The following is a 27,855-nucleotide window of genomic DNA, read 5'->3' on the forward strand; positions in this document are numbered from 1 at the left end:
ATGAGCCCAAATAATGGACAAACAACTTACTTTAAAAATATTAATTCATTAGTCTGTTATTTTACCCATTCTCTACCCAAAGTACTACAAGGCTTTACTATTCTCCAGGAAACTTAGGCCAACATGCACCATATCCACTTTGCTGAATTTTAGCTTCTTTAAAGTATAACTAAGCCTCTAATGAAGGCAGAATTATAAACTATCATCATACAGCGATTTTATGTAGATATTTGGAAAATGTGAAAATGCTTAGTTGAGAAACTCTACTCTAAACAGCCCCCCAAAATTACTCCCTTCCTGCACCATTCTAAGTTGGAAGTGGAACCATTCCACAGAAATCAGTCTCTTTATCTATTGTGAAGTTCTGCCCCATTTAGTATTCTTAGCCTCCCTTCTCCTTTGAATAGGAAGTCGAATTGGTCAGAGATGCGATTTACTACCCTTGCCTGATATCCACTGGAGCAGGAGGCAGCAAGAATGTGCAGTAGATATAGTAGCTCTTTGACATCTGACTTTTTCAAGGAGAAGGAAGGCTCAGTACACTAAAGGGGAGCCTCACACTACATAAGAGAGTGACTGGTTCTGAAGCATGTATCAGACTCACTGTTGGGAGAGAGGTATATCATTTCGGGGGCTGTATAGAGTTGTTCTAGAGATTTAGAATTAAACAATTTACTTAATTTTTAAGTGTTTTCAACTGAGTATTTTTCATATTTTCCAACCATCTACAAAAAAATCACTGTATGTTCATATTTTACAATTCTGCCCAAAAGTAGAACTAAACCTTTAAAATGAATATGGCTAAAAATGACATTTTGTTTACTGAACTTTTTGCACCAGCCTAAATTTTCCACATTTCATTAGCAGCAATGATCCAGACCTTCAAACTTGTCACAGGAGCGCCTCATCTTGGAAAGTGTCTATGACACGCACATGCTCAGTGCGCTCTGGGCAGCTGCTGAGAAGCTGTGCTTATGCTGCAGGGCTGATTATTAAATTCTGAAGCTAACTGAACTGGTTTTTGAGTTGTCATGTAATTATCTGTATTGATTACTAATCAGGCATATATGGTAACATTTATATTCTGTATATACAGTTTATTGTGAGTCGGTCCCTAAACTCAGTAACTAATGAAAAGAAGATGGGGAGCTACTGGAGGCATATTCAGAGGCCCAGATCTTCCATGCTAAAGGGCAGTGGTTATCGATATAGAAGCCTAAAACACGATGTACAACATTTCTGCCATACTTCCTTAGTTAGGTTTCGGTTCGCCCAGATTATCATCTGTTACATTTCCTTTTTCTTTTGTTTTACAGACCTGCAGTTAAGCAAACCATGTTGATTTGCAAACCAATGATTTGCAGTAGGAGCACCAATCACTAATAATTCACCTTTTACTTAAGTTAAAGTATCAACTGCCAAAGTAGCAATATGGTCAGGAAAGCAGCTATAAATAATATGTATTAGACACTACCATTGAGAATATTCTGTCCACACAAGATACATTTAAGAACTTGTTGTACCTTAAGCCTCAACTCCATGAAGGGAACACCCACACACATTTAATTCTTGGTTTTTATCCCGCAGGTTATTCATTCATGGCTAGGGAAAACAAACAGGAGCTAAACATACAGTCCATGAATGTATTACAAAATGAATAATAAATTCCACGCGTTTTTGAGACAGATTTTTATTTATTAACAGAAAACAGCTTTATTGTAAACCTTCAAGAAATATTGAAGTCAGAAAAAGCTTGAAAACTTCACCTAAATTTGGCATTGCTTGTTATCTGTCAACCTAAAAACGAAGAAGTCAAATTATTTAGCAGTACAATGAGCTAGGAAAGGTGCAAATATCTCCTGTAGAGGAGTCAGGAGGAGAGGATCCAGTGAGCATGGCAGCCGAGACTAGCCTTGGGCTTTTCTGGAAATAACCAGTCAATAAATAATAAATCGGCAAAAAAAAAAAAAGAAATCTTATATTTATACAAGTGCCTCAGTCTAAATACAGATATTCGAGTATGAGTGCTACAATCATTCCGGTACTGCAAGAGTCCTAGGTGCAAGCAGTCTATGAACTGGAAAATAAAGCTTCCCAAGTGTCTTATGTCTAATATTATACATATAATAGGAAACATTCACAGCACTGCACTGGCTCCAATCCATCTACTCTACATGTGATCCATATTCTTCCCAGTTTAGATAAATGGAAAATACCCTGTTCATATCAGGTTCAATTGTCTATGCAAGTGATACCTTTGCTGTGGTTGTTAAGGGGGTTCCACACATGAGCAAGCTACAAATCCATGCCTAGTCACACACAGGCCACCTCTTGGCATACTCATCCAATCATAACAACCAGAGATGGGTCCAAGCTAATGTAGGTTAACATACCCTTATACATATACTGAACCAAGTCCTAAGTCACCTGATTTCTGTGTTGGCCAATCAACTCAGCAAGACGTTGTACACACACACACACACACACACACAAACAAACAATGGCCTAGCCTTTAATAATCTTGATATCACACATTTTCAAAGCTGGATTTCTGGGGGTTAAAATAAAAATGGCTGAAGATCAACACTCTTTGACACACAAAAAAAAGTTGATATTGAGTCATTTTGATCAAATGAACCTATATATATTTCTGGGATATGCTGAGAATTCATTAGGCTAGTGAGCGCCACATTTACTATTTATGTGAAGGGACTAAGGGATAAATAGTAGCTTGGCTATAGAAAATAACATGACAGCTCCCCTTGCACATGTAGAATGTACCAAGAACAAAGAAATACAAGCTATACCTTCATTCCTTAAGGTCTCCTTGAGTTAAAATAAAATAGAATCAATACTGCTTATAAAAAAGGACAAAATCCATTCAATCCATCCTTGCAATATGATGCTCGTAACAGCATTAGGCCTATCTGAAATGTAATCATTTAACATTATTGATTCTAGACACAAGCAGGAAACAAACCCATACTCCCATTACCACTATGACAAAGGCATGCTTGAATATGACTATAGAATATTTATTCAGCTGCATGTCACTCAAAAGATCCTATTCCCAGAATTTCACCCGAGCTAGTCCCACTGAAAATGATCAGTGCAACCATTATATCAAACACCTAGAAAGAAGAGAAACTCCTAGCTTATGGCTATGTTATAGAGCAGCACAGACAGCATGCTGCCTGGTTATTTCCACTACCCTTCCTGGAGTATTCTTAGTGCAATGTATATCGATTGTTACAGAGCTCATCTAAAGCAAAGGGAATATCCTGTGCCTTACATTCCTCCTACTGTATTACACAATATTTCAGAAATAAAAATGGCAATGTTTGCACCAGGTCTAGATATCCACACCAACACTGCAGGTAGAATTTACACAAACACCAGGTTGCTATGGGTTACTAGACCCCGTGCAAACTTTGCAGTTCTGCAATAATTCATTAATCTTTATATCAACTACTAATTTCCAGTGATTATAGGTATGAAACAGGGTGCAAGAAAATCATGGATACCAAACCTGCAGCCTGCACATCAACAGAAGCAAGCGATGTACCAAAGTGGTCACTCTTTGTTTTCATTAGACATAAATATATGGAATTAAAAAAAACAAAACAGATGCTTCCTCGTTCAATTTGACCGTGTAAGCAAACTTGTTCAGCAGTTTGTGTTTCATAAAAGGAGAAAATATGGATCTAATCAGCATAAGAGCCATAACATGTATTTTTAAAAATCTACATTTGTATTAAGAAGATTTTAGAAGAATTGTTGCATGTCCTATATGCAACTGATTCAGGTCATTAATAAGGTAGCTGGCGAGAGGAAGCAGTGGCTCAGCAACATCTGGGCAGCTACGCATTATTACTGTTCCAATCAGGGTGGAAAGTGATGTGTGGAACAGGGGTGCCCAAAAGGGTGATCAGGACCTTCCAGTAGATGTCGAGCTGGTAATCAGTAAATCACAGCACACACAGTTCGGGTCACCCTTTAGGGAACCTCCTGTTATTCAAGTTTTAAGGACAATAGGTGGAGAAATGGGTGCTGATCATATAGACATTTACTTTCACGTTAAACACAGCGCTAGGCACAATAATAGGTGCAGAATTGCCACAGTAAAACACAATATGCTAGGTGCTCACTCTTATTAGCTCTCATCTACCATGTGCCCATTTGCTGGTTGTGTCTACTTTTGTGCATCAGGGCAATGGACCCCATATCTACCACAAGGCTTGACCAAGTTCTAAGTCTTTTTTGTGTGTTTTGCAATAGAAGGGTGAGTAAATGCATGCCCACGTGCCACCTGTTTGCTTGCAGGAGAAAGCTGCACTTTGGGAATCATGCAATTGAGCTTTGCATTAAGGAAAGAAGGTTGCGCTATAGGTACAAACACGGCAGCTATTAATGTTTACCCTATTAGTAAATGAGCACCTATGCATGTTTTCAGTGTAATGCAATGAAGTTACAGTTTCCATGGCAGTGTAACGCTAAGGAGGTAGAACTTCACTAAAAGTAGTGCCCATGTTGGTAAGGGACCCATGGTCTAGAAAGTATATAGGCAGTTTGTCTCTGGGACTCTTTTGCTTGGAACCAATTCACAAAACCCACTGCCAGGCATCTTGTACTGGAAAAAATTGCTTCTATGCTTCTAATAGGACATGTTACACCAATCTAAAAGCACGCTGATCTGGAATTTAGAGTTAAAAACCCAGTTCCTATATAGTGACAGCTGGGATAACAGAGGGAAGAAATACATCAGACTTTTATTAGCAAATATACAAATCCGAAGGAGCCATTTTGCTGACTGAAACTTTAGTGCAACTGTGATGCACTAAGTGGATTTTGTAGCTTCAAAAATTTACCGTTCCAGCCAGTTGTTTTGTCTTGACAGGGAATGTTAGAAAGCCTGGCCACCAGGTGGGATCCCAATACTATACCTTTCTAAACAGGCAACCTGTTTGGGTCACACTAGGTCCATGTGCCATAAATGAACCATCTTGTACATGTGAGGTCATGAGAGTGGCACATATCTTCAATTTAATCTGAACAGAAAAGGGCCTGATTGGAGAGTGCTGCACCTACAGAGATTGGCATACACTCAGTGCACATTTCCCTGATTATGAAGTAAGCCATTTAAATTCATATATTTCTTCTGGGTATAATTATGAAATGCAGAATGTCAAAGGATCTCCTGGGCTGCATGTGGGCCATAGAAATAAAGAATATGGGCAGGCTTCCATGCATAAGGACTGGAGGTCCCACTGCATGCAATTACGGTTCAAAGCAGTCAGATGCAATTTCTAAATTTGGTTTCCAAGGTAAAAGTGGAACCAAGTGGTCACAGGAATCACTTTGCATGCAGTATTAATATGGCTCTAGATAAATAAACGGGGGTGTCATTTAGATGGACGCCGGTGCATGCTGCACCCCCTTCTGGTACTTTTGGGCCAATAGTATGGATTCCTAATGCCTTGATAACAATGCAATTAAACAATCCAACTGGTGGCCAAAAAACTATTCTAAAACTGCCTGTATGCATCAAGCCTTAGAGGTCTCCTGGTAGGATGCTTTGCTATAGTGAATTGATCTGCAAGAGCTTATTGTACTGCACCACATGCTACTCTAAAACACATACTGCCAACAACAAGTGTCAGCCTCTTATATAGGGCACTTTCTTGCAAATGCAGAATGTTATAAGTTGTCTTAATCTATTCTCAACTGCTAATATGATTTATGTACATATATATCACGTTGATTAGATCCACACGTCTAAAACTGCAGTCATTTTGTAATATTAAAAATCATGGTGTCATTAAATAAAACTATGAATTTAGAAAGGAGAGAACAATGTGGACACATGAAACAAACAAAGTTCAATCAAGATAAAGGGTGCTAGGTATATTGTACACAACTGCGCTACGCTAAATCATTGTCCACCTAACTCTGAAATTACCAGAATTAGCTTTTAACGACCAAAGTGTTAACAAAAAACAAGTCGAATTATTCAGTACCAAAATATGACTTATTCACCAACATAGATTCTGAATCAATACTAAACTCCACTGCACTACCCACGTCATTATTCCTAGTGTAAAATTCATAGAAGCCTTTATAGGATGAACGTTCTCCTGCTTGAAGCATGTATTCGCTATTGGTGCGGTACGGTGCTACTGAAATCCAAGAAGAATGTTAGTGTTGGAATGGCTTGATCAGCTGCTGAATCTTAACCAATCACAACCACCCAGGGATAGAAACCACGTTCCATATTCCAGAGCTACTTGGTTTCCAGTTATCTTGATGAGCAGCACTGTAGATAATATAACCCTAGTGTGCCTTCACTGCAAGGAGAGACCTATTAGACACATAGTATAGCACAATATCATTTTGCCGGTGATTCTCTGTGCAGTGACGTGGACTTATTCTAGCTAAATTACTCAAGTGTCTTCATGTATTATTCCTGGCAAACACACGATCCCCTCTCAGAGTAAGGTGCTGAAGCTGATACTGTAACACTTCTGTGTCAGCAGACTCCTTGATGTTCATTTTATCTAGATTGAGGTAGTCCAAAGACTTTGAGTGGGCTCTTTTCCCTTTAAGTAGACAAAGCGGCAAAGGACCATGAACAGCTTTGTAAGGTTCGTACGGAACAGCTTTATTGCACTTATCCCCTGAGCTTGGCATCCGCCTTCGCCTCCTTCCGTTGACTGCTGGGATTTCATATGGCTGGTACTGCCGCCCTCTAGCTTTGTATATCCGAGAGGAGCGAGAAAGTCCAGATTCTAACTGCTTGGAGCGAAAAGCTGGCAAGGATTCACCAGGATTTTCTTCAGTGGTTGCACATTTATGAGCTAATTTTAAAAGCTCCTCACCAGTAGTAAAGCCAACCAAGAAATTGGCATCCATGTGCAGGATCTGATAGCCTGACACAGTCCTGCGAATTGGAGAACAAGGAGTGCTAGAGCAGCGAGGTTTCTCAGGATCTGGCTTGGACGGAGAACTCCCTTCTGTTGTACTCGGAACTGAATTGTTAGTCCTATTAACTCCATTAATATCCACTTCCATTATGGAGGCACTTTGATTTCCTAGTGGGAACAATTAAACACTGGAATTAAGAACAGAAAATGCCAATTAAAGTTTACAAACATCATGTTACTGGCTAAAAAAAACTGGTGCAATAAAAAGTAAAAAGACAAAAACCTCAATACGCTAGCTGAGATTGGTATGAAGAGTAAATGTAGTCAAAGGATGAAGAAAAAACAAAGTGCAATAATTCTGTGCCACAGGGAGCACTGATCTCTCTATAATTACAGGTATCTGTTAACTACTGGGATCTGTTATTCAGAATGCTTGGGACCTGGGGTCTTCTGGAAAGGGATCTTTCTGTAATTTAGATCACCATTCTTTAAGTCTAACATAAAAAAAATAATTAAAACATTACTTAAACCCAATAGGAATGTTTTGCTACCAATAGGGATTAATTATCTCTTAGTTGGGATTAAGTATGTGGTACTGGTTTATCATTACAGATAAATAGTAAATCATTTAAAACGTGAATTATTTGATTAAAATACTTTTTATGGGTACTGAAAGGAACACTCTAATGTAATAAAATGGCTGCCAGGGTGCAAATGAAAATAATGATAAAGGTAGAAAGCAATTTCACTCAACAGGATAATAAAAATAAAAAAAGCTTTATTTAAATCCCAACACACTTAGTGACCTTTTTTCCATATATATAAAATGGAAAAAAAAGATGCTTCCAAGAGGACATGATTTCTCTGTACAAGTACACTAGAGGGGATTATAGGCAGATAGGGGGTGTTGTGTTTTCCCTATAAAGCGATCAACGCACCAGAGGTCACCCCTTTAGATTAGAGGAACGGAGCTTCCATTTAAAGCAGTTTAGGGGGTTTTTCACGGTGAGGGCAGTGAGGTTGGGGAATGCCCTTCCTAGTGATGTGGTAATGGCAGATTCTGTTAATGCCTTTTGTGATACTAAAATCTACAATTAGTATAGATATTGATATAAATAGTTTATATATGCGAGTGTATAGATAGGTCAGTAGGAGTGTGTGTGTATATGTGTACTGGGGTTTGTTTGGAGAGGTTGAACTTGATGGACTTTGGTCTTTTTTAAACCCAAATTAACTATGGAACCAAATAGAGGAAGGAGCATTAAAAAAAGAGGAGATTTATTGCAGGTAAATGTAAATAAATGTACCCAGGCTGTATTCAAAACTACTTCTAACTGTAGCCCAATTTAATACTGTTGTCTGACATTTCTACACTGCAGGCTTCAGCTGATGCTGGAATAGGCAAGAAAAAGTCATAGCATCTAAGAGGGAGGATGACAGATGTAAAGTACCTTGTGCTTGGTGGTAACTAACCTGGATGGATCCATATTCCAATAATTCCAATATTTTAAGTTTAAATGATTTAGCCGATATGAGGTAATTTACAGAAGATCCCTTTTCTGGAGAACTGTAGGTCCCATGCTTTCTGGATAATAGTTCCTTTACCTGTGCATGGTCCAGCAAAATGGTAATCTACATGTTTAACCCCTGCATCAAATGTCAAGACCTTCCTTCCATCCTCCCACATTGAATCCTACAGTGACAGGCAGCTTCCCTGTATATAGGACATGTTAACTGGAACATTCCTTGTGCAGCAGAATCAGCAGGGCTGAGCTGGAGGAAATGCTCCTTTGCCCACTGTAGGATTTCCCCCTGGCTGGGCTGCTATAATATTGTCAGACTGAGCTCTCAGGAAATATGACAAGAGGAGGATATCCTGTTTTATAGTTCTTAATTATAGAAAATTATAAGGGACATGGTCTTCTATATCCCTGTGCACTTTGTCCTTTTACAAAGGTCACACACTGAGGTGTCTGCAGTCATCACACTGATATTGGGCACATTGACCGGTACTTGTTTTTCCTTAGAGATCATTCCCCTTTATTTGAAAACCAGAAATTATCCTTAGTCAGTCTCTATAGTTCTACAGAGTGCTGGAACTGATAACTTCCGACTAATGGTTTTTAAATGAAAACCCCGGTTACTTGACCACTTTGCATTCTGAGTAATTAGACTTCCCACTTGCTTACACATGCTCATAGGCTGATTAGATCTTCCCTTAAGGCCAGGCATTTGCCTGTTTAGTTCCCTACAATGAGTTTGCAGGCTCTGTATACCTTCATATCGCTGATTCCTACCCATAAAAACACAGGCCTGCTGACCTGGAAAAGTGCAATAAAGTGCCCATGATGGACCTGTCTGCCATCTTGCTAGGGGGCAGGCTCACCCTTGCCCTTTCAGCCTCTTTCAAAGACACTATGTAATACAGCTGAGATTCCCAGAGGGAGCAGATAACAATTCCCTACATTAAACCCCATTCCCAAAACCGATACTTTTACTAAATGAATGAAGGAATTAGAAATCAGACTTATTGTTCCTATTACACGCTGGAAATGATGCATTGCGTGGAAAACCATAAAGCTAAATCAAACATACAAGGGCTTTCAAAGTGTATTACCTCTGTTTTGCAGCCTACGGGGCTGGAATCAATAAGCAGAACTGTGCCCGGTCTCTGCTGAAGCCCAAATAATAATCACATCTCATTTTCATTCTCAGTCTCACTGTGACCTTTTCCTGCTGTGAAATCACACTTTCCTGCCTTTCCACATTTAGCTGCTTCGATGCATTACTTCTTCCTTCCTGACACTTAAAAAAGGGCACTTTGAAAATCCACCAAATACGCAGCTGCCAGGGATTCAGCACTATGCTCACAGGGGGGGCAATTAAAGGGCAACAGTATATCATGCAGCCTGACTGTCAAGCAAACCATATAGACCCTGGTGGGTGTGTGGGTGCCCCCCGGGGACATTCCGATTATCATAAGGTGCCACTATCCCATGACAGCTGACTGACCAAAAACCAGACTAAGTGGCTGTGATGGGCCAAGCCAGACCTGAACAAGAGCATTTCTCTGAATGATATTGCCAGGACAAGCCGCACTGATGTCTGCCCACTGTGAGACATGGCACAACTTGCCCTTCACTTTGGAGCAGTATACAATCTTTGCAGCAATTCCGATTGTCTTTAGTGAGAAGTGAGTAGCGAAAATTCCATATAGAGGCAGCCATATCTGCCGTCATCAGCCTGAGATCAGAGAGAATATACATTATAATAGTATATAAGGGACCTACAGACAGCAGGTCCCAAGCCTCAGTCTCCTGGTTTAAACTTGCTGATGTGAGTGCTGCTTTTATACCCCCTGCTTGTGAGGGATCACACCTATTCCTTCTGCTTCGTCTCACCCAGGGCATCATTAGCAACACCGCTCTCTGATCTGCCCTATGTGCAGCAATACAGGAGCCCACGCCCCTCCCAGCCCAGCACTCAGTATCCCAGCCACATACATGTATTTTCCACACACATCCCCTTATATCAGCCCTATTTCTGTTCTTTCTTCCTGTGTTTTGCAGTTTGTGAAATAAAATGTGATTGGGAGTTAATATTTGCAAATGCATGGTTTTTATTCTCTCACTGATTCAAATTTTTAATTTCAACTCTACAGGTAAGGGACCTGTTATCCAGAATGGTTGGGACCTGGGGCTCTTTCCATAATTTGGATCTCCTTACCATAAGTCTGCTAAATATAATTGAAACTTTAAATAAACCCAATAGGATTGTTTTGCATCCAATACGGAATCATACCTTAGTTGGGATCAAGTAAAAGTTACTGTTACTACAGTGAAAAAGAAAATATGTGTTTTAAATTATTTGATTAAAATGGAGTCCATGGGAGATTGCCTTCCCTTAATTCAGAGCTTTGCAGATAACAGATCCCATACCTGTATATGCACACAATTGTTATCCCAGTGTCACATAACCGGTATACTGACCGATATGCTGCCTACAAATGGACATCTACTAGCACTCTACAAGCTACTTACAGTACATGGCTGGTTAACATTCTCTTCATGTGAGTGCTAATCACAAATAAACATTCACCTGCAGTCTGCATAGACTCTCCGTGCTACTCACACTCAGTCACACTGCACTCTATTCACATATGGACACTCCGTGCTACTCACACTCAGTCACACTGAACTCTATTCACATATGGACACTCCGTGCTACTCACACTCAGTCACACTGAACTCTATTCACATATGGACACTCTGTGCTACTCACACTCAGTCACACTGCACTCTATTCACATATGGACACTCTGTGCTACTCACACTCAGTCACACTGCACTCTATTCACATATGGACACTCCGTGCTACTCACACTCAGTCACACTGCACTCTATTCACATATGGACACTCTGTGCTACTCACACTCAGTCACACTGAACTCTATTCACATATGGACACTCTGTGCTACTCACACTCAGTCACACTGCACTCTATTCACATATGGACACTCTGTGCTACTCACACTCAGTCACACTGCACTCTATTCACATATGGACACTCCGTGCTACTCACACTCAGTCACACTGCACTCTATTCACATATGGACACTCTGTGCTATTCACACTCAGTCACACTGAACTCTATTCACATATGGACACTCTGTGCTACTCACACTCAGTCACACTGCACTCTATTCACATATGGACACTTTCTGTGTTACTCACACTGCACTCTATTCACACATGGACACTCTCCGTGCTACTCACACTCAGTCACACTGAACTCTATTCACATATGGACACTCCGTGCTACTCACACTCAGTCACACTGCACTCTATTCACATTTGGACACTCTCTGTGTTACTCACACTGCACTCTATTCACATATGGACATTCCGTGCTACTCACACTCACACATATTGTTACACAATATTAATGCAAACGAGTGCAAATAAGCAGGGACGGCTCCACTAACCAAAGGAAAATTCCCAAAGTAGCAGTAAAACCCCATGAATGTAATGAATAGGAAAACAAAAAAAAAATCTATGTTTTTCGTTATTTCTTGAGCTAAACAGGAAAACGGGGATACTGAAGCTACTCTATGTTTGGCCCTCGCAGGTAAATTAGATTCCCAGTTTCCCCTGCATAATGGACTCCTGCTAACAGTGTGAGGGAGCAGGCTGTACAGTGGCACAGCGCTGGGCACAGGGATGCATGCCAGTTGGACACACAGTAAGATGAAGCACAGATTTATTGCAGTTGGTGCCAATGTGCCCATTGCGCCTATGTAAGTGGGGCACTAGCAACAAGAGGCCCAAATACACGGGCATATAAAGGTGTCATATCCATTATGTTGCACATACAATTGCATGTGATTTACTAACTGGCACAATTATAAAGGAGATCTGGGGAAATAACTTTCATTGAGAGGGAAAAGGGCAGATTGTGCCAATGTGTTTGCACTTTGCCTCAACTATCACACAATTCCATGATGCTGTTAGCATTGGTACAGCCCTTCATTATTATCATCATCATACATCCATTCAGTGTACGTAATTAACCAGTAGGAACCTTATCATTGTGACTTCATCTCCCCAGCTGGTGTCTGGCCCCAAAGGGCCCCATTCATTCCATGCAGAAATAATGCCAGGGGTGTGGAAATGTTTGTTCTTTGCATTTCAGAACAGAAAAGCTTTCCCAGCATGCAATCTGTAGCTTAGGTCAAACTACACCTCCCAGCATCCTCCCTGCTGCCCCAGGTGCATGCTGGAACTTGTTCCGCTGGAGATTAGGGCTCGTACATGACAATGCATTAATGCGTACAGAGATGGAGCTAAGGATTCCCATATTCCCATGCCCCCCCCCGGCACACAATCCCCCCCCCCCCCCATGCCCCACACAATAGCACCGACATATCATCCCGCATCCCCGGTGCCTGCCCGCCCGGCAGCCGCTCCCCTCCCTCCCCCGGGGCTGAATGAGTTTGCTGTGCCCTTTCCCTTCATCCAACCCCGTCTCCCACCCCGTGTGGCCGCCACAAAGCCCTCAGCACTGAGCCCCCATTCCCCCCATGGTGCTGTACCTGTTCCCGCAGCGAGCAGAAGCCTCCGCCCGAGAGAGCGAGCAGCCGAGCAGCAGGGCTTGGAGCCGAGGGCAGGCAGGAGACACAGGGAAGAGGAGGAGTGAGGGGAAGAGGAAGCCGCCCACAGCCTCCCGGGCTGCCACTCACTGCCCCCGCCGCCTCCCCGTTGGTGGGCACCTTGCGCTGGGTCCCTGAGGGCAGGGCTGCTATGGGGATGTGATGCTTTGTGCCCACAGCCAAGCGCATTGTCTCATACAGCCCCCCCTGCCCCCATCACTAATCCCAACTGAGGGTGATGCCTCTGTGCATAATGATTCCCTGCTGTTTATTACACTGTCATACAAATGATTCGTGGGTGGGGGGGGCACACTTTGGGCATCGCCATTCTGGATTGAAGATTTCCTTATAATGATCATTTATCCTCCCCCCACTCTTAGAAATAAACAGGCAATTGCAGTCAGAGGGCAGATCAGTTATAGGCAGCCTGGGCCAGCTGTAATCCCTGTACTACAACTCCCAGTGCCCAGGGTGCAAGGGCTGATACGGCAGCACAGTGCCCAGGGTGCAAGGGCTGATTTGGCAACACAGTGCCCAGGGTGCAAGGGCTGATACGGCACACAGTGCCCAGGGTGCAAGGGCTGATACGGCACACAGTGCCCAGGGTGCAAGGGCTGATATGGCAGCACAGTGCCCAGGGTGCAAAGCTGATATGGCAGCACAGTGCCCAGGGTGCAAGGGCTGATTTGGCAACACAGTGCCCAGGGTGCAAGGGCTGATACGGCACACAGTGCCCAGGGTGCAAGGGCTGATACGGCACACAGTGCCCAGGGTGCAAGGGCTGATATGGCAGCACAGTGCCCAGAGTGCAAAGCTGATATGGCAGCACAGTGCCCAGGGTGCAAGGGCTGATACGGCACACAGTGCCCAGGGTGCAAGGGCTGATATGGCAGCACAGTGCCCAGGGTGCAAAGCTGATATGGCAGCACAGTGCCCAGGGTGCAAGGGCTGATACGGCAGCACAGTGCCCAGGGTGCAAGGGCTGATTAGGCAACACAGTGCCCAGGGTGCAAGGGCTGATACGGCAGCACAGGGCCCAGGGTGCAAGGGCTGATACGGCAGCACAGTGCCCAGGGTGCAAGGGCTGATACGGCAGCACAGTGCCCAGGGTGCAAGGGCTGATACGGCGGCACAGTGCCCAGGGTGCAAGGGCTGATATGGCGGCACAGTGCCCCAGAGTGCAAGGGCTGATACGGCAGCACAGTGCCCAGGGTGCAGTCGTTAGCATTGCTGTCCTGTGGCACTGGGGTCCTATCAGCAGACTAATGTAGTGCTCCATGCTATGGAGAGTGCTATTTACTGCCCTATTTATCTCTCCAGCCACCCAGCAGTACCTGCCCTCTGTGCTGCTAGCTTAAGCTGCAAGTCTCAGTTCCCCCAAGAAACCTATTTAGCTTATTAGTTACAGTTGTATCTCAGTGTAGGTGTTGAGTATTCTGGCCTCTGCCAAAAGCTACTTATCTAATTAAGTTTAAGAAACTTTGTATCTTTTTTACTTTGTACTTTTAGTGTTCAGCACAGGAGATCAAAGGGAAATGAGGGACTTTTCAATAAGAATCTGGAACTGTGAGCTGAGCTGTTGAAACTGGGACTGTCCTGTGGAAATGGGGACAGTTGGGAGGTATGTTATTGTGCTTATTACCAGTGGGCACTACTGATATCCTTTTCTCAAATTCTGGCTGCTCCTTCAGCGCTCATAATGCATGGATGCGGGTTGTGATTTCATGATGTGCAGGTACAATGTTATTTTGCAGATATGAAAGCGTAAATGCATTACAAGGAACATATTCACCATGCTGGTGTAAGCTGCAAGTTCTCCAGTGGACTCCACTGTATGTAAATGGGGACAATAACAGTAGGTTGGTGCACTGGCACTTATTATATCAAGTTCAGCCTTTTGCTCAAATAATTGCTCTCTGCCATCTGTCATATGAAGTTTCCAACAATTTGGTTGACAAGGGCCTTTTAAAATATCAGTCAGTCTGTTCCCTAAATCATCATTGTATTAGAGGGCACATTAACAAAGGTATTTCTGTACAGGCTCTTTTTACTTCCACCTAGTGCCAATGTGCCAGTTTTATGTTGGTGGTGATGGTGCAGTGTTACTAGTGGCACTGAGGCAAATCAGAATTTTCTCTCTGTAATGTTCCTACACACTATGAGTGGCACTGCAAAGAGCAACACACAGTACCCATAGCCGCTGACTCCTTCACAGAACTGCCAGCTAGTAATCCCCATGCCATCTAACTCCAACTGCTAATGTTATTGATCTTACAATATTAATAATAAACCATTTCCATGTGACTGGCCCAGGGGTGGATTCTCCTTCTCAGTAGAGGTGTTTCAGAAGCTATTTTTTTGCAATCACAGATAGATATCTTCCCTTGATCACTCTGGACCATTATAGTTCATCATGCACAGGCATTCAAACTTCTTCACCAACTCTGCTAGAAAAGCTCTGATCCCATACTGGGCCCTTGCTGGTTTTTATCAATATTGTGTGACAAGTGCAGGGTGCAGGAGTCAGGAATTTGCAGGCAGAATTGCAGAAATAATATAGAAGAGTGTCCTTATCCACAAGTTACATTCTGTAGGGTTAGCAGTGTATAAACCTGATCAGTCTGACGCTCTATGTTTTACTGTTTCCTATAGGGGCATTCTAGGTTACTTACCATATAGAAACAATAAAACCCATTATAGGAAAACTATACTCCCAAACAATTTAGGTTTCTATAAAAATATAACACAATAAACCATATATATCTAAATAATCTATTTTTTTATAAAAATATACTATTTTAGTAGTATGTGCAATGATTGGGTACTCCTAAATAGAAAACTACTAAGGGCCACCCCTGGGATCATGCAATTTATGGTGCACACAAACAGGCCAAGGCACACATACATGTCAGGCCGCACCAGCCAATTAATGGCCAGAGTTCTGTCTTTTACTCCCACATTCTTCCTGAGCTGCATTATTTCTGGTCATGTGATCTCTGAGGGAGCACACAGTCCATCACTAAATGGTGGCTCAAGGGTAAAGATGTAAAAGGGCAATATTTACTATAGATATATATTCCAGTTTGGTACCTTTAATAGGTTACATAATATGATATAAATTATCTGTTGGTTAAGTATTCATTCTGGGGGAATTATTTTCTTTTAATAGACAGCTACAAATATCACATACTAAGATTGTAAGCTCTTTTGGGCTGGGCTCTCTTCACCTCTTGTATCGGTTATTGATTGCTTTATATGTTACTCTGTATGTCCAATGTATGAAACCCACTTATTGTACAGTGCTGCGGAATATGTTTATGAGCTTTATAAATAAAAAGATCCCAATGTGACAGACTGAACAGCATGTTCAACTGGGCAGGCTGGACCAATCACACATAGCAAGGACCTATGACATTCTATGAGTGGCCACATGAGCCCAGGTTATGAAGAGAACAAGGGCCACAATATATCTGTACCTAGATGATAAAGAAGTGGGGGTTCCAGACTTAAACCAAATCTTAAGAAGGATCCCTTTTAGTATACTAGTATACTCCTACAACCTGTGACGAACAGTATGGATCTATCGGAAGGTTGTTACTGAGTAATAGGTTGCCCCTTTCAAGTCTGTATTTTCATCCCAGAAGCTTTTCGTGTGCCTTCTGAAATAATAGGCCATACACTCTAAACTACTGTCAAACAAGCCCCCACACCCTAAAGACTGCAAGTTCCCCTTATCTATGGAAAAATGACTACATATTACAAGGTTGTATTAACTGTCATAACACTGCAGATGTCCTCAAATCTGACCACACCCTAGGAGATCAGACAACAACATTTTGGGTTATAGTTCAGCACAAGTAATCAGTAGTATACAGCTGCAGATTCCAGGTGTCTGTGAACCACCCCAACAGTATAACATAAAATCAAAAAAACAAAAAGGAATCAAGCAGCTCCAGGCAGCATTTGAAAACAGCAGTGAATTTAATGGCAGTGTCAGCACACTCAAGTGACTTGAGAAAGGGCTCTGCCCGAAACATGTAGTGTGCTGACACTGCCATTAAATTCACTGCAGTTTTCAAATGTTGCCTGGAGCTGCTTAATTCCTTTTAGCTTTTTTGATTTTATGTTATACTCATTTTGCAATGTCTTGTATATTTTATTTCAAGGAGAAAGAAAGAAAAACAAGGAAAAGAAAGGAGATTGCTATTCAGAGAGAGGATTGTTGCTAATACAAGGGATTGTTTGTTAGCATCAGTTGGATTGTTTTATGATCCCTTCAGTCCACGCATGTAGTCAGTATGTATGTGCATGTTTGCGGCAAACCCATGTGCGGGCTGAGTGCTTGCTCTTTGCACTCTCTGGCAGCTGCAATGGGAGTGCGGCTATTGGAAGTTGCAGAGAGCTGATTACTTTGCAGAAGAAAATTGCCTGCAGCTGACTTTGTGCTGTGTAAGCATCACATTTCATTCAGTGGCCGTATTTAATATTACAGTCACAGTGCGTGGCATTGTTATAGCGGCAGCTGCACCCTCCTGCACTTATTCGCCTGTTCCTGCTGCTCCTGTATATTCTCTAATGTACTCTCCAGCCTGAACTTACCCTAAATCCTTGCACATTCTGTAGCTAAAATACTCAGTGCACAAAAACAACATATCTGGCTGCACTCTTTGGGTCCAGTTTATTAGCTGTCGAGCCTCTGGGCTTAAGCAGTTCCTAAAAATCAGGCATGGTTTCTGCGTCCAAATAGTTTTTTTTTCCTCTTGTTGGGGGTGGAAGGGAACCCAAATCAGTAGCAAGCCAATGTATTTGTATGCAAAACCACATGTGAGTGTAGGAACTTACACATGGTTTTAGGAACCGAATGCTCAAGCGTTAATAAATTCCCCCCTAAAACACTACTCTTATTCATGTCCAACCCCATTTCCAGAAAAGTTGGGGCAAAGCAAATACAGGGATCCCATACCTGTATATAACAGGGCTGTACAATAAGTCACCTATAGGTCATGTTGATAGTTTTTTGCTAATAAGGTCACTTTTGTAAGTAATTGCTACTTGATGTTCCTAAACCTTTCACTTCTCGCAAAGGGCTGCTACAGAAATATGGTGGCCCCCTTAAAATTATAAAGAGCATGCAAAGCCAATGTTATGATAGTTTTAGAAAAAACAAGTTTTCTGGTGTCAGTATCCTTTAACTGCCAGTACAGCTACTTTCTTTGCATTACTATAGCCACTCCCATATCTGCTGCCTACACTGAAGCACAGTGATCCCCAACCAGTGGCTCAGGGGCTACATGTTGTTCCCCAACCCCTTGGCTCTTGCTCCCAGTGGCCTCAAAGCAGGAGCTTATTTTTGAATTTCTGACTTGGAGGCAAGTTTGGGAGGTATGAAATGGGCTTATTTATCAGTTTTCCAGTTTGTAAATTCAAGTTTAAGTTTAATAAACTCACATATTGAATGCTCGCTTATTTATTAATAAGGAAAACTCGTTTGAATAAAAAAAAACTCCAAAAAAATTCAAATTTGAATACACCAGCACTTATTTGTATATTCAATTCATTTCGAGCTTCTGGTACTTTCCCCTCTTTAATACATTGCATGCATAAAGCTTTAAAATTTTGTGGTCAAACCGTCATTGCATTGTTATTGAGCGAGCTGAACTTTCCCTTTGGTGATATCTGGGGACGTCACTATCCGTTCAGATAAAATTGGGGCAGTTGAAGCACAAGCTGCTGGTATAGGAGATGTGAGTAGAAGGATACCAGATGTGTTTCATTTCTCACATGAGGAGGTGCAGGAAGGGGTGACAACACTTAGCAGGGAATAAACACTTTTTAGCAGCCTATTTATAAAGTTGTGAATAAAAAGACGAGTTTTTGATTTACTTGCTATATATGTGTTAATAAATGTAATATTATATTCATGCAATTGCCTTTGCCGAATGTACATACAAACTAATACTCTTCCACTGGTTCATCAGTTCAGTCTCTTAGAAAATGGCGGAGGGAGTTTGGAGGCTTATGGTAGAACTAAAAACCTTCTTTTTAGGAAGTCTTTGCGCACAGAAGCAGAGAGTTGTGTGTGTAGCAAGTGGTTAGTACCACCCAAAAGAATTACATTATAGTAGAACTAAGGGGCTGATTTACTAACCCACAAACGGGCCGAATGCGTCTGATTGCGTTTTTTTCGTAATGATCGTTAATTTTGCGATTTCTTCTTATTTTTGGCGACTTTTTCGTATTTTTTGCGATTTTTCCGGCGTCTTTACGTTTTTTGCGAAAAAACGCGAGTTTTTCGTAGCAATTATGAAAGTTCCGCAAAGTCGCGATTTTTTTGTAGCGTTAAAACTTGCGCGAAACGTCGCGCCTTTTAAGTTTCAACGCTACGGAAAAAACGCGACTTTGCGCAACTTTCGTAATGGCTACGAAAAACTCGCGTTTTTTCGCACAAATCGTAAAGACGCCGAAAAAATCGCAAAAAATACGAAAAAGTCGCAAAAAATACGAAAAAGTCGCAAAATGTTCGTTTCCAATCGGAAAATTTCTCAATTCGGATTCGAAATCGTGTCTTAGTAAATCAGCCCCTAAGAGTCCGTTTCCTGAGTGAATATGGGTAAGTCCAAAGCCAGCATCTGTAATGGTATGGGATTAGTGCAAATGGCATGTGAGCTTGCAATCATAACCATTTAACTCATAAATACTAGTTTTGGAGAAATTTCTGTTTCAGCATTTAAATTATTTGTAAATCATACCATTCCTTTTTTTTTTTTTTAATTTATATTTTATGCAGTGTTCCATTTTTTTTTTTTTGGAAATGGAGTGGTGCCTGCCACTGTGTTAATAAAATTGTTCTTTTTCAAGCACCTCTTATTTCCCAGGGCCCTTTCCTCCTTGGTCCTCGCTAAAAGTGAATGGGCTCCCCAGTAGTCCATAGCAGTCCCTGGTTCTCTTATAATTTTATACTGATGATTCCTGCTTGATATTCACATGTCTAAAAGGAGTGAAAGCATATTATTTATGAAGGTATCCAAACCCTGTGCCTTTCTTCATAGTCTTCACCCACGCAGTTTAAATGGCAACCAAAATATATGAAATAGCAGCCGGTGTGGCACCTGGGAAAAACCCCAGCTTAATTATGATTTGGAAATTATCCACACGTGTCTGGCTTGGAAAATTGCAGTGTGATTTTACACATTCACTTCACACCTCAAATTTCAGAGGGACCAACTCAGTATGAGCTTTTTGCATCTACATCTTTCTAATGCATTTGATCTAGTACAAGTCATATTCTCTAATGCCTTTGCTAGAATATCTAACATTTGAGCTGAGCAAGCATTTAGATCACCATAAACACAAATGATATAATCTGAGGTCACATTTCAGAAATGAAGCTTTATGGGAACTACAAAATCTGAGGAAATGATCAAGGCAAAAATGACTTGAAAAAAAATTGCAATTGCAGGTTTTTCTTTTTTTTTTTGGCTGTTAAAACATGATGTTGACCATGAATAAATCAGCCACATGGAGTTTCATGTTTAAAGTTTCAAAATAAACATTCATTTTCATTAACGTAATCAGGCTCCTTTGGCAGCTAAAAAGCTCGCGCCCTTGCTTTTGGGTTTCGCCACTTTCAGTCCTCGCAGAAATCCTGAACTCAGAGTGATTCTTGCTGTACATCTCCTTCCATGCACTGACACTTTAGGAATGCCACAGATTTTAAAATATTAAAGTACGAAATGCCATGTTAAAGGGGACCTGTCATCCAGACAAAATCCAAATTCCTGTTTTTATTTACACATTTATACCCATTATCAAACTATTTAAAAATCCCAGCTGTCAGTCATATTTTGCCTGCCCCGCTTCTATGCCTTAGGCAGAAAGGGCGGGCAGATAATTACTTACACTTTCCATTCAGCACTCCAAGATGTCACTACACTTCTCACTCCCCCCCCCCCCCCCCCACCATCTAATTATGTAGCCAGTGCATGGACATGTGCTTCAGGTCCCACATTCTGGCAAATAAAGAACCTTGCCTTAATAACAGTGCCCACAAAATGGCACCTGCCTGCTTGCTGTGATTGTGAATTCCAAGACCGAAGGAACAAGATTTATATTACTTATATAGTGTAGGTGAAGTTTATTTTGCTTGACAAACACCGTACGAAAGAATTCGGAGAGGCAGGATTGCAATATCATTTATATAAAGGTTGGCCCTGGTGAACCTCAGCATGCCTTGAGCTCAACTCCATAACTTCCATTTCATAAGACCATTAAACGTTCTTGGTTTCTCTGACTGGTCACTATGGGCAACCAATCATTGAGGGTACTCTCTCACATTTATAATTTTCAGTATGAATACAATTTTAGCTGTAAACTTTCATAGACATATAAGCTAATCATATTAGGACTCTGGCAACCAGCAGCTTAATATACAATAAAATATTTTATTGTAAATGTGGAGAATGTTACAGTTTCTCCATTGCAGATTAAAATTAAGTAACAGCAAAGTATTGGCATGTGTTTGTGTCTCTTGGCATAATTGCAAGTTATTTACAATGTAAACAAAAATTAATAATTATTCATTTTATCTGTATATACAAAACAATAAGCAGTATATATATATATATAAAAAACCTGCAACAATGATACTCTTTCTTATTCCGTGGTTCTTAGAAGAAGCAACCTGGCCCCGGAACATGGATTTGGTTTGGTCGAGCACAGTGGTCTTTAATCATGTTGTGCCTGATGGTGTTTCCTCTGTATTATGATCAGCAGAATCATCCGGCCTTGGCGCCATACTTGTTGAGCTGCAGCTCTCTAAGAAGAGACAAGACTGTTAAGTAACACACAGGTACAATAAAAATAACAATTTGTGTTTCTAATAAAAACAAACTAATCTTGATTATTTTTCAAGCTTTCCTAAAATATAAACCTGATGAACAGAACCTACAAGAGCTGCTGCAAGCAATCCCACTTAGCCTGTGCAGGTATCACATGAACCCTAATCTTCTATCAAAAACATGAACACTGTAAGGGAGTTGTGTTTAGTAACAATGATTCTAAGTATAGTGAGACGGCTGCTGTAGTCATGGGAGAGGAAATAGACCAAAGATGCACATATAACTTTTCAACAATTTCATTAAGGGGAATTGACATTTGGGATCCGTTTTGTTGCAGCACATGTATGAAAGCCAGTGGAATTCTCCAAAAGACTCACATTAAAATTATACTTGTTATATCAATCAGTGCAAACAAAATATATTTCACAAAGCATGACAGGCTACAAAACCAATGAGACTCAGATGCTGAGTGGGTTTTACTCAGAAACTCCATGGTAACATCATGTAGAAGTATTTTGAAACATGGGGAATTACTAACCCTTGTGATAACCAACTATTTCTGAATAACTGTTATGGCTGTATTTACTTACGAAACACAGAATCTGACATTTCAACATCTGTAGAAAGGGAAAATGGTGGTGGGAGTATTTTTGTTGGGGTATAGGTATTCAAGGATATTTTCCTGCCACCGACATGAGTGTAGAATCCAGGAGTGGCTGCAAGGATTAAATCAAATAAGTTAGAATATAGAACCGCCCTGTGCCATAAAACAGATAGCAATACTGTAGCAGAAAAACACCTTAAAACTGAAGGGTAGCTAAAGTTGATGGAATTGTTGAGCAATTCAACTATTTGACCAAAAGAACATGTGGTTTATGAAATCTGCCCACCAATGTAATTACCACAATATGGTTTTGCCCATAGTAACCTACCTCATGTGCCAGTGAAGTTCACACCCCATCAGGATTTTCTAACTGGTGAATTTAATGTTTCAATAACAAACTGCAGAATTTGCTGATTAGATCACTCCATATGTGGTCAGATTATGCCTATTCTAAGGGTGAAGACACACAGAGCTACTAGTAGCAGCTACTTGTCATGGCTACTAAAATAGACAATGCTGATCATTAACTGATAATTGTTTCTATATGTGTTTTAGCAGAGGGAATTCTCAGTATTGTCTATGGCAGGGGATTTTCTGGCGTTTAGTAGTTGATAATACCAATTAAATCAATTTTAAAGGTTTGAAAAGATAAATATTACAGTATAGATTTATAGCACATGGAAAGGAATGAATGTTATCAAACAAAGCCTCTTACAGAACCAATCACATGAAATCCTAAAAAGCAAAGTGTTAAAGAAAAGCTCTGCAAAAAATGACATACACAGATCCATTTCCCAATGCAACAGAAAGATACTAAATAGAATACAAGAAAAACTATAGGAGAACATCACTGCTTTCCTTTCCAAGCATCCTCTATGATCGTAAGTACCAGTAAAGGGAAGGGAATGAAACACAAACTCTGAGACCTTCATGGGACTGATTTGCCAGAAGCAACACCAGATTGAAGTGATGCTTATAATAGCAGCTATGACAGAACACATTTGGGGCTGGTGATAACAGCAGTGGGTTTTTCAGTTATTTAAATGATAATAGATGTTTTTCCCATCCATAATATCTGGAGGGACATTTCCCTGCAGGATAATGCACACTGGCTCCCTATATTCTGAGTATCAGATACATGCAACCCATTAGTACAAAAATTATTCTGAATAACATGCAGCATGTTATTGTAGTTGCAATCAGCCCATGGGAGTGTTGTGCAGTTTTAAATGTCTTTTCCATTGACCCTTTCAGCCGAATTAAATACAGGACCTGCCATTTCTGGAAGATGCTTCATAACTGCAGAAAAAAAACATTAATGAAAAGGGAATTCTATAGGCCTTAAGGTCCAGTCTTTACATCAATCAAATGGCACGTCTGACTACAAAGCCAAGATGTTTACAAACATAAAACATAGAACATGAAGCATGAAATATTAAAGCAGCCCTACAAGGAGAAGCAGTAGGTGTGTCCATCTGGAAGTCGCTCGAGGGAGCTGCCACGGCAGCAAGGAATTCATCCACTTGCTTTAAGGACAAGGAGTTGTGAAGTGTTTCTAAAGGACATATGGAAGGCACCATGGAGTAGAGCTCAAATCCTGAAAAACAGACACCTATAAATTAGGTCTATGAGAAGAATCATGGCATGTTCTATGTGACTGGAAGAGACTTCTTTTATATCTAGAACGAGGGCAGCACAACATTGTGATGAGATCAGTTATTCTGGCATTACACTTAAGCAACTCTTGAGATGTCTTCTATCTACTGAATAAAAACCTGCACATAAAGACACTTTCATTGCATTCAGCAGGAATGTCTCTATATGTGATGCAGGGGATACCTTTCTCCAGTGATTAAACCCAAGTCTCTTCACCTGCCAGAGTAATGTGGCTGAATGCAAGTAGGAACATGTAAAGTAAATAACTGACCCCCGATTGCCATTCCATGTTTATTGTGCCTTCAAAACAAGGAAAGACAATACTCTTATCATCTTGTCTTTATTTTTTAGACTGAGAAAAACTGTCAAAGATTCTACATGTTAGCGCTAGATACATGTTACAAAGGGCAGCTGATTCCACATACTACTAATCACACATCTTTCTATATTCTACTCTGCTTAAAAACAGTCTACATAAAACATTGATTTTTATATTAACGTGAAGTCCAATAGAGCATCTGTAATTTGACAACTTTGCTGAGCGGCAGCAGATCAGAAGTATGGCTGGTTAGGTTACATTACATAGCACTGAGTAGCACTAATAATTAGTGAGAGAAGTGAAATACAGAGGGAGAAGGGAAAGTGCAATAGAAACAAATGTAATTACATATTAAGGTAACCTTAAAGTAGCAAAAGTAAAAATGAAAGCAGCACTGGTTAATCAGACTTAGCTGTAATTAGAATGTAAAGGATAGTGAAGCATGTGTGCTGCCCCCCGAGCGTTAAAAGTAACAATTATATTAATGAAGATTGTTCTACAGTTGTTTACAAGAAATCACCTGTTTAGTTTCATGATTTTGTCAAATATGCCATTTAGTGAAAAACCGATTTTTTAGTAGCATTAATTTAAGATTTAAGTGGGGAACCCAACATACCAAAACAATCATTAAAGGGATTCTATCAAGATTTTTATAGAATGATTTGCATTACTAAATTACACTGTGTAAACTGCAAATAATTCACTCCACCATTTAAAATTGTATTCTTGAACCAACATTTTTTTTAATTGTAATATTGGTGTGTAGGCAGCCATCTCAGTGCATTGTGCCTAAAGGTGGCCATACACGGGCCGATTGTAGCTGCCTGAAATTAGCCAGATATCGATTGGGTAGGTTAAAACATTAAGTCGGATCAAGGACCGCATCGGCTCGTTGATGCGACCTTGCGAAACGAGCGGATCTTCACTGCTTTCTGGTAACCTATTGTTTCTCATACTCCCATGTAACTGAAGGAAGCCATGACTGGACTTGGATGTTTTCCTATTAAGTGCTATTCTCATATTTAGGTGGGGCATGGGAGCATTTTTAGCAAAGCAGGTGTCAGGGAGCCGTTATCTTGTTACCTTCCCATTGGTTTGGTGATCGGCTGCTGGGGAGGAGGGGAGGAGGGGAGGGGAGGGAGGGAGGGGAGGAGGGGAGGGAGGGGAGGAGGGGGGGGAGGGAGGGAGGGGAGGAGGGGAGGGAGGGGAGGGAGGGGAGGGAGGGGAGGGAGGGGGAGGGAGGGGAGGGAGGGAGGGAGGGAGGGGAGGGAGGGGAGGGAGGGGAGGGAGGGGAGGGAGGGGAGGGAGGGGAGGGAGGGGAGGGAGGGGAGGGAGGGAGGGGAGGGAGGGGGGGAGGGGGTGATATCACTCCAACTTGCAGCTCAGCAGTAAAGTGTGACTGAAGTTTATCAGTGCACAAGTCACACAACTGAGGGCACCTCGGAAGCCAAGAATATGTCCAGCCCTATGAGACAAAAAATCTGTATGCTCTTTTGAAAATATGTTTTAATGCATGATTATTTTGGAGGAGTGTTATTAACTGATGCATTCTGTTAAAAAAACATGTATTCCTGTGACAGAATCCCTTTAAGTTTAGAACTGGCTAGGACAGTGGCATATAGATTGCATGACTCTAACCCATGTCGTTAGTATGAGTTCTGAGGTCCAGTCTCTGACAAGGCACCCTGTGTACTATTTCACAGAGAGCTCTGTTTAGGGACAGGCCAACCCTGGCTCTTCAGCTGCTGCTGTAGGTAAATAACATGGCATTTTTTTTAATTAACTCCTAGGCTTTTGCTAACCTATGCTAGTAAAAAAAATTGCATTTTTCCACGAGACAGATCATAACTGTAGGAAAATATAAAAATGTATTTTGCACAAGAGTATTGAATAGCCCTAAGCATTACAGAGTGTTATAACAGAAATGTTGGTTTGCACAACTGTCCTTGTTGTACCTGTGAATTATGGAAGTGGAAAGAGCAATGATAAATACATTACAATGAGTGAAAAGGCAAAAAGGCAAGGGAGAAAGTGAATGTCTACCACAACCCTGAATCATATATAGACTGAACTAGCAGAAAACAAAAAGCACTCCATCTTTGTCTTCTGCCATCTTCTCTTTAAGCACTTGACTTATATGCTAATATTGTACACTAGTTTTTTCCTATTTTTTTCTTTGAAATTCCTGTTTCACTGGATCTGTGTATACATGCAGTCATGGCCAAAAATATTGTATCGTTTGCACTTTGTTTCAAATAACTTTGAATAAAAATGACTCAAAAAACTGACTGGCTGAAAAATCAACTACAAACATTAACAGATTACCACAATTCCTTTTTTACTATAAGGATTACAGATTTTCTTATTATTTGGGGGCACACCCTTTGGTAAGAATAACAGAAGTCAAGCACTTCTGTTGCCATGAATGGGCTTCTTACATCTCTCTACTGACAGTATGGAGTCTCTTCCTACTTTTAGTCATTGTCCTGCTGGAAGACACTTGATGTGTGATGGAGACCAAGATTTCTGACACTGGGTTAGACTCAAGGCACCAAGTTGCAAAGGCAGTAAAGCAATTGCAAGACATCAGCTATCCTGCTCTTTGACCGTATAGCTAGGATTCTTTGTTTCCCTGTAACGAGTAGTTGTGCTTTACCAAAAAAGCTAATTTCATTCTGCCTTGCCAGAGAAGAGTTTAATTGGCCGGTGCAGGACAATGGATGATGTGAGTTCAGTCTATTATACTTTGTGTCTGAGGGTTGAGTATCTGGCAGTTAAGGTTCTTTTGCAATCTTTGATTTTCTCTTGAATGCATGTCCAGGTAGAGTAACTACACAGGGCCAAGGGATTCAAACTTGACAATCTTGTATGCAGTGGACATCGTAACTTTAAGGTCTCTGAAGATGGACATGTGTTGAAAACACCGCAAGACTTCTCAGATTTATTTTTAAAAAAGTTTGAGGTAATGCATTATTTGCAAAAGTGCAACGGTGCCAATATTTTTTGCCACAACTGAGTCTAATACTACTCACATATGCTCATTTATCAACACTGGGCAAATTTGCCCATAGGCAGTAACTTTTTTTTTCAGCCAGCTACAGGTAGAACTATTGAATGCAACAATTGAATTGGTTGCCATGGGTTACTGCCAATGGGCAAATTTGCCCAGTGTTAATAAATGACCTCTCTGTGTCTAGGGGGGCTCCAGTCTCCCCCAAGGTGCCCAGTGCCTTAGATTTGCCCGTTAAGTTTAAACCATACCAGTTTCCACACAAAAACTTGCTACTGTGAGATCTCTGACATAGTGAAATGAAACACAAAGTATTTTTTGAAAAGGATCCATTAAGCTCTTTTGCGCTAGATCCTCTCTA

At 41.1% G+C, this 27,855-nt stretch overlaps 2 protein-coding genes across 10 annotated transcripts in view; both read right to left on the reverse strand.

The window, feature by feature from the left end:
- Positions 1-1,674: 1,674 nt before the first annotated feature.
- On the reverse strand, positions 1,675-13,186 carry c5orf30 (chromosome 5 open reading frame 30). Of its 2 annotated transcripts, none has more exons than XM_012957934.3 (2): positions 13,012-13,186; positions 1,675-7,088 (listed from the first exon to the last, which is right to left on the reverse strand). In XM_012957934.3, the coding sequence occupies exon 2, from the start codon at positions 7,066-7,068 to the stop codon at positions 6,451-6,453; it is 618 nt and encodes a 205-aa protein (XP_012813388.1). In that variant the 5' UTR covers positions 7,069-7,088; positions 13,012-13,186; the 3' UTR covers positions 1,675-6,450.
- An 8,303-nt stretch (positions 13,187-21,489) lies between these two features.
- The window catches only part of ppip5k2 (diphosphoinositol pentakisphosphate kinase 2), a 58,501-nt gene continuing 52,135 nt past the window's right edge, over positions 21,490-27,855 (reverse strand). For all 8 annotated transcript variants that reach the window (NM_001374817.1, XM_018097143.2, XM_018097104.2 and 5 more), the window contains 3 exon segments: positions 21,490-21,882; positions 22,496-22,621; positions 23,960-24,106. In NM_001374817.1, the coding sequence (NP_001361746.1) occupies positions 21,797-21,882; positions 22,496-22,621; positions 23,960-24,106 (359 nt within the window). In that variant the 3' untranslated portion in view covers positions 21,490-21,796.

This window comes from Xenopus tropicalis, chromosome 1, assembly GCF_000004195.4.
Source record: "Xenopus tropicalis strain Nigerian chromosome 1, UCB_Xtro_10.0, whole genome shotgun sequence".
In the NCBI taxonomy this organism is placed as follows: Eukaryota; Metazoa; Chordata; class Amphibia; order Anura; family Pipidae; genus Xenopus; species Xenopus tropicalis.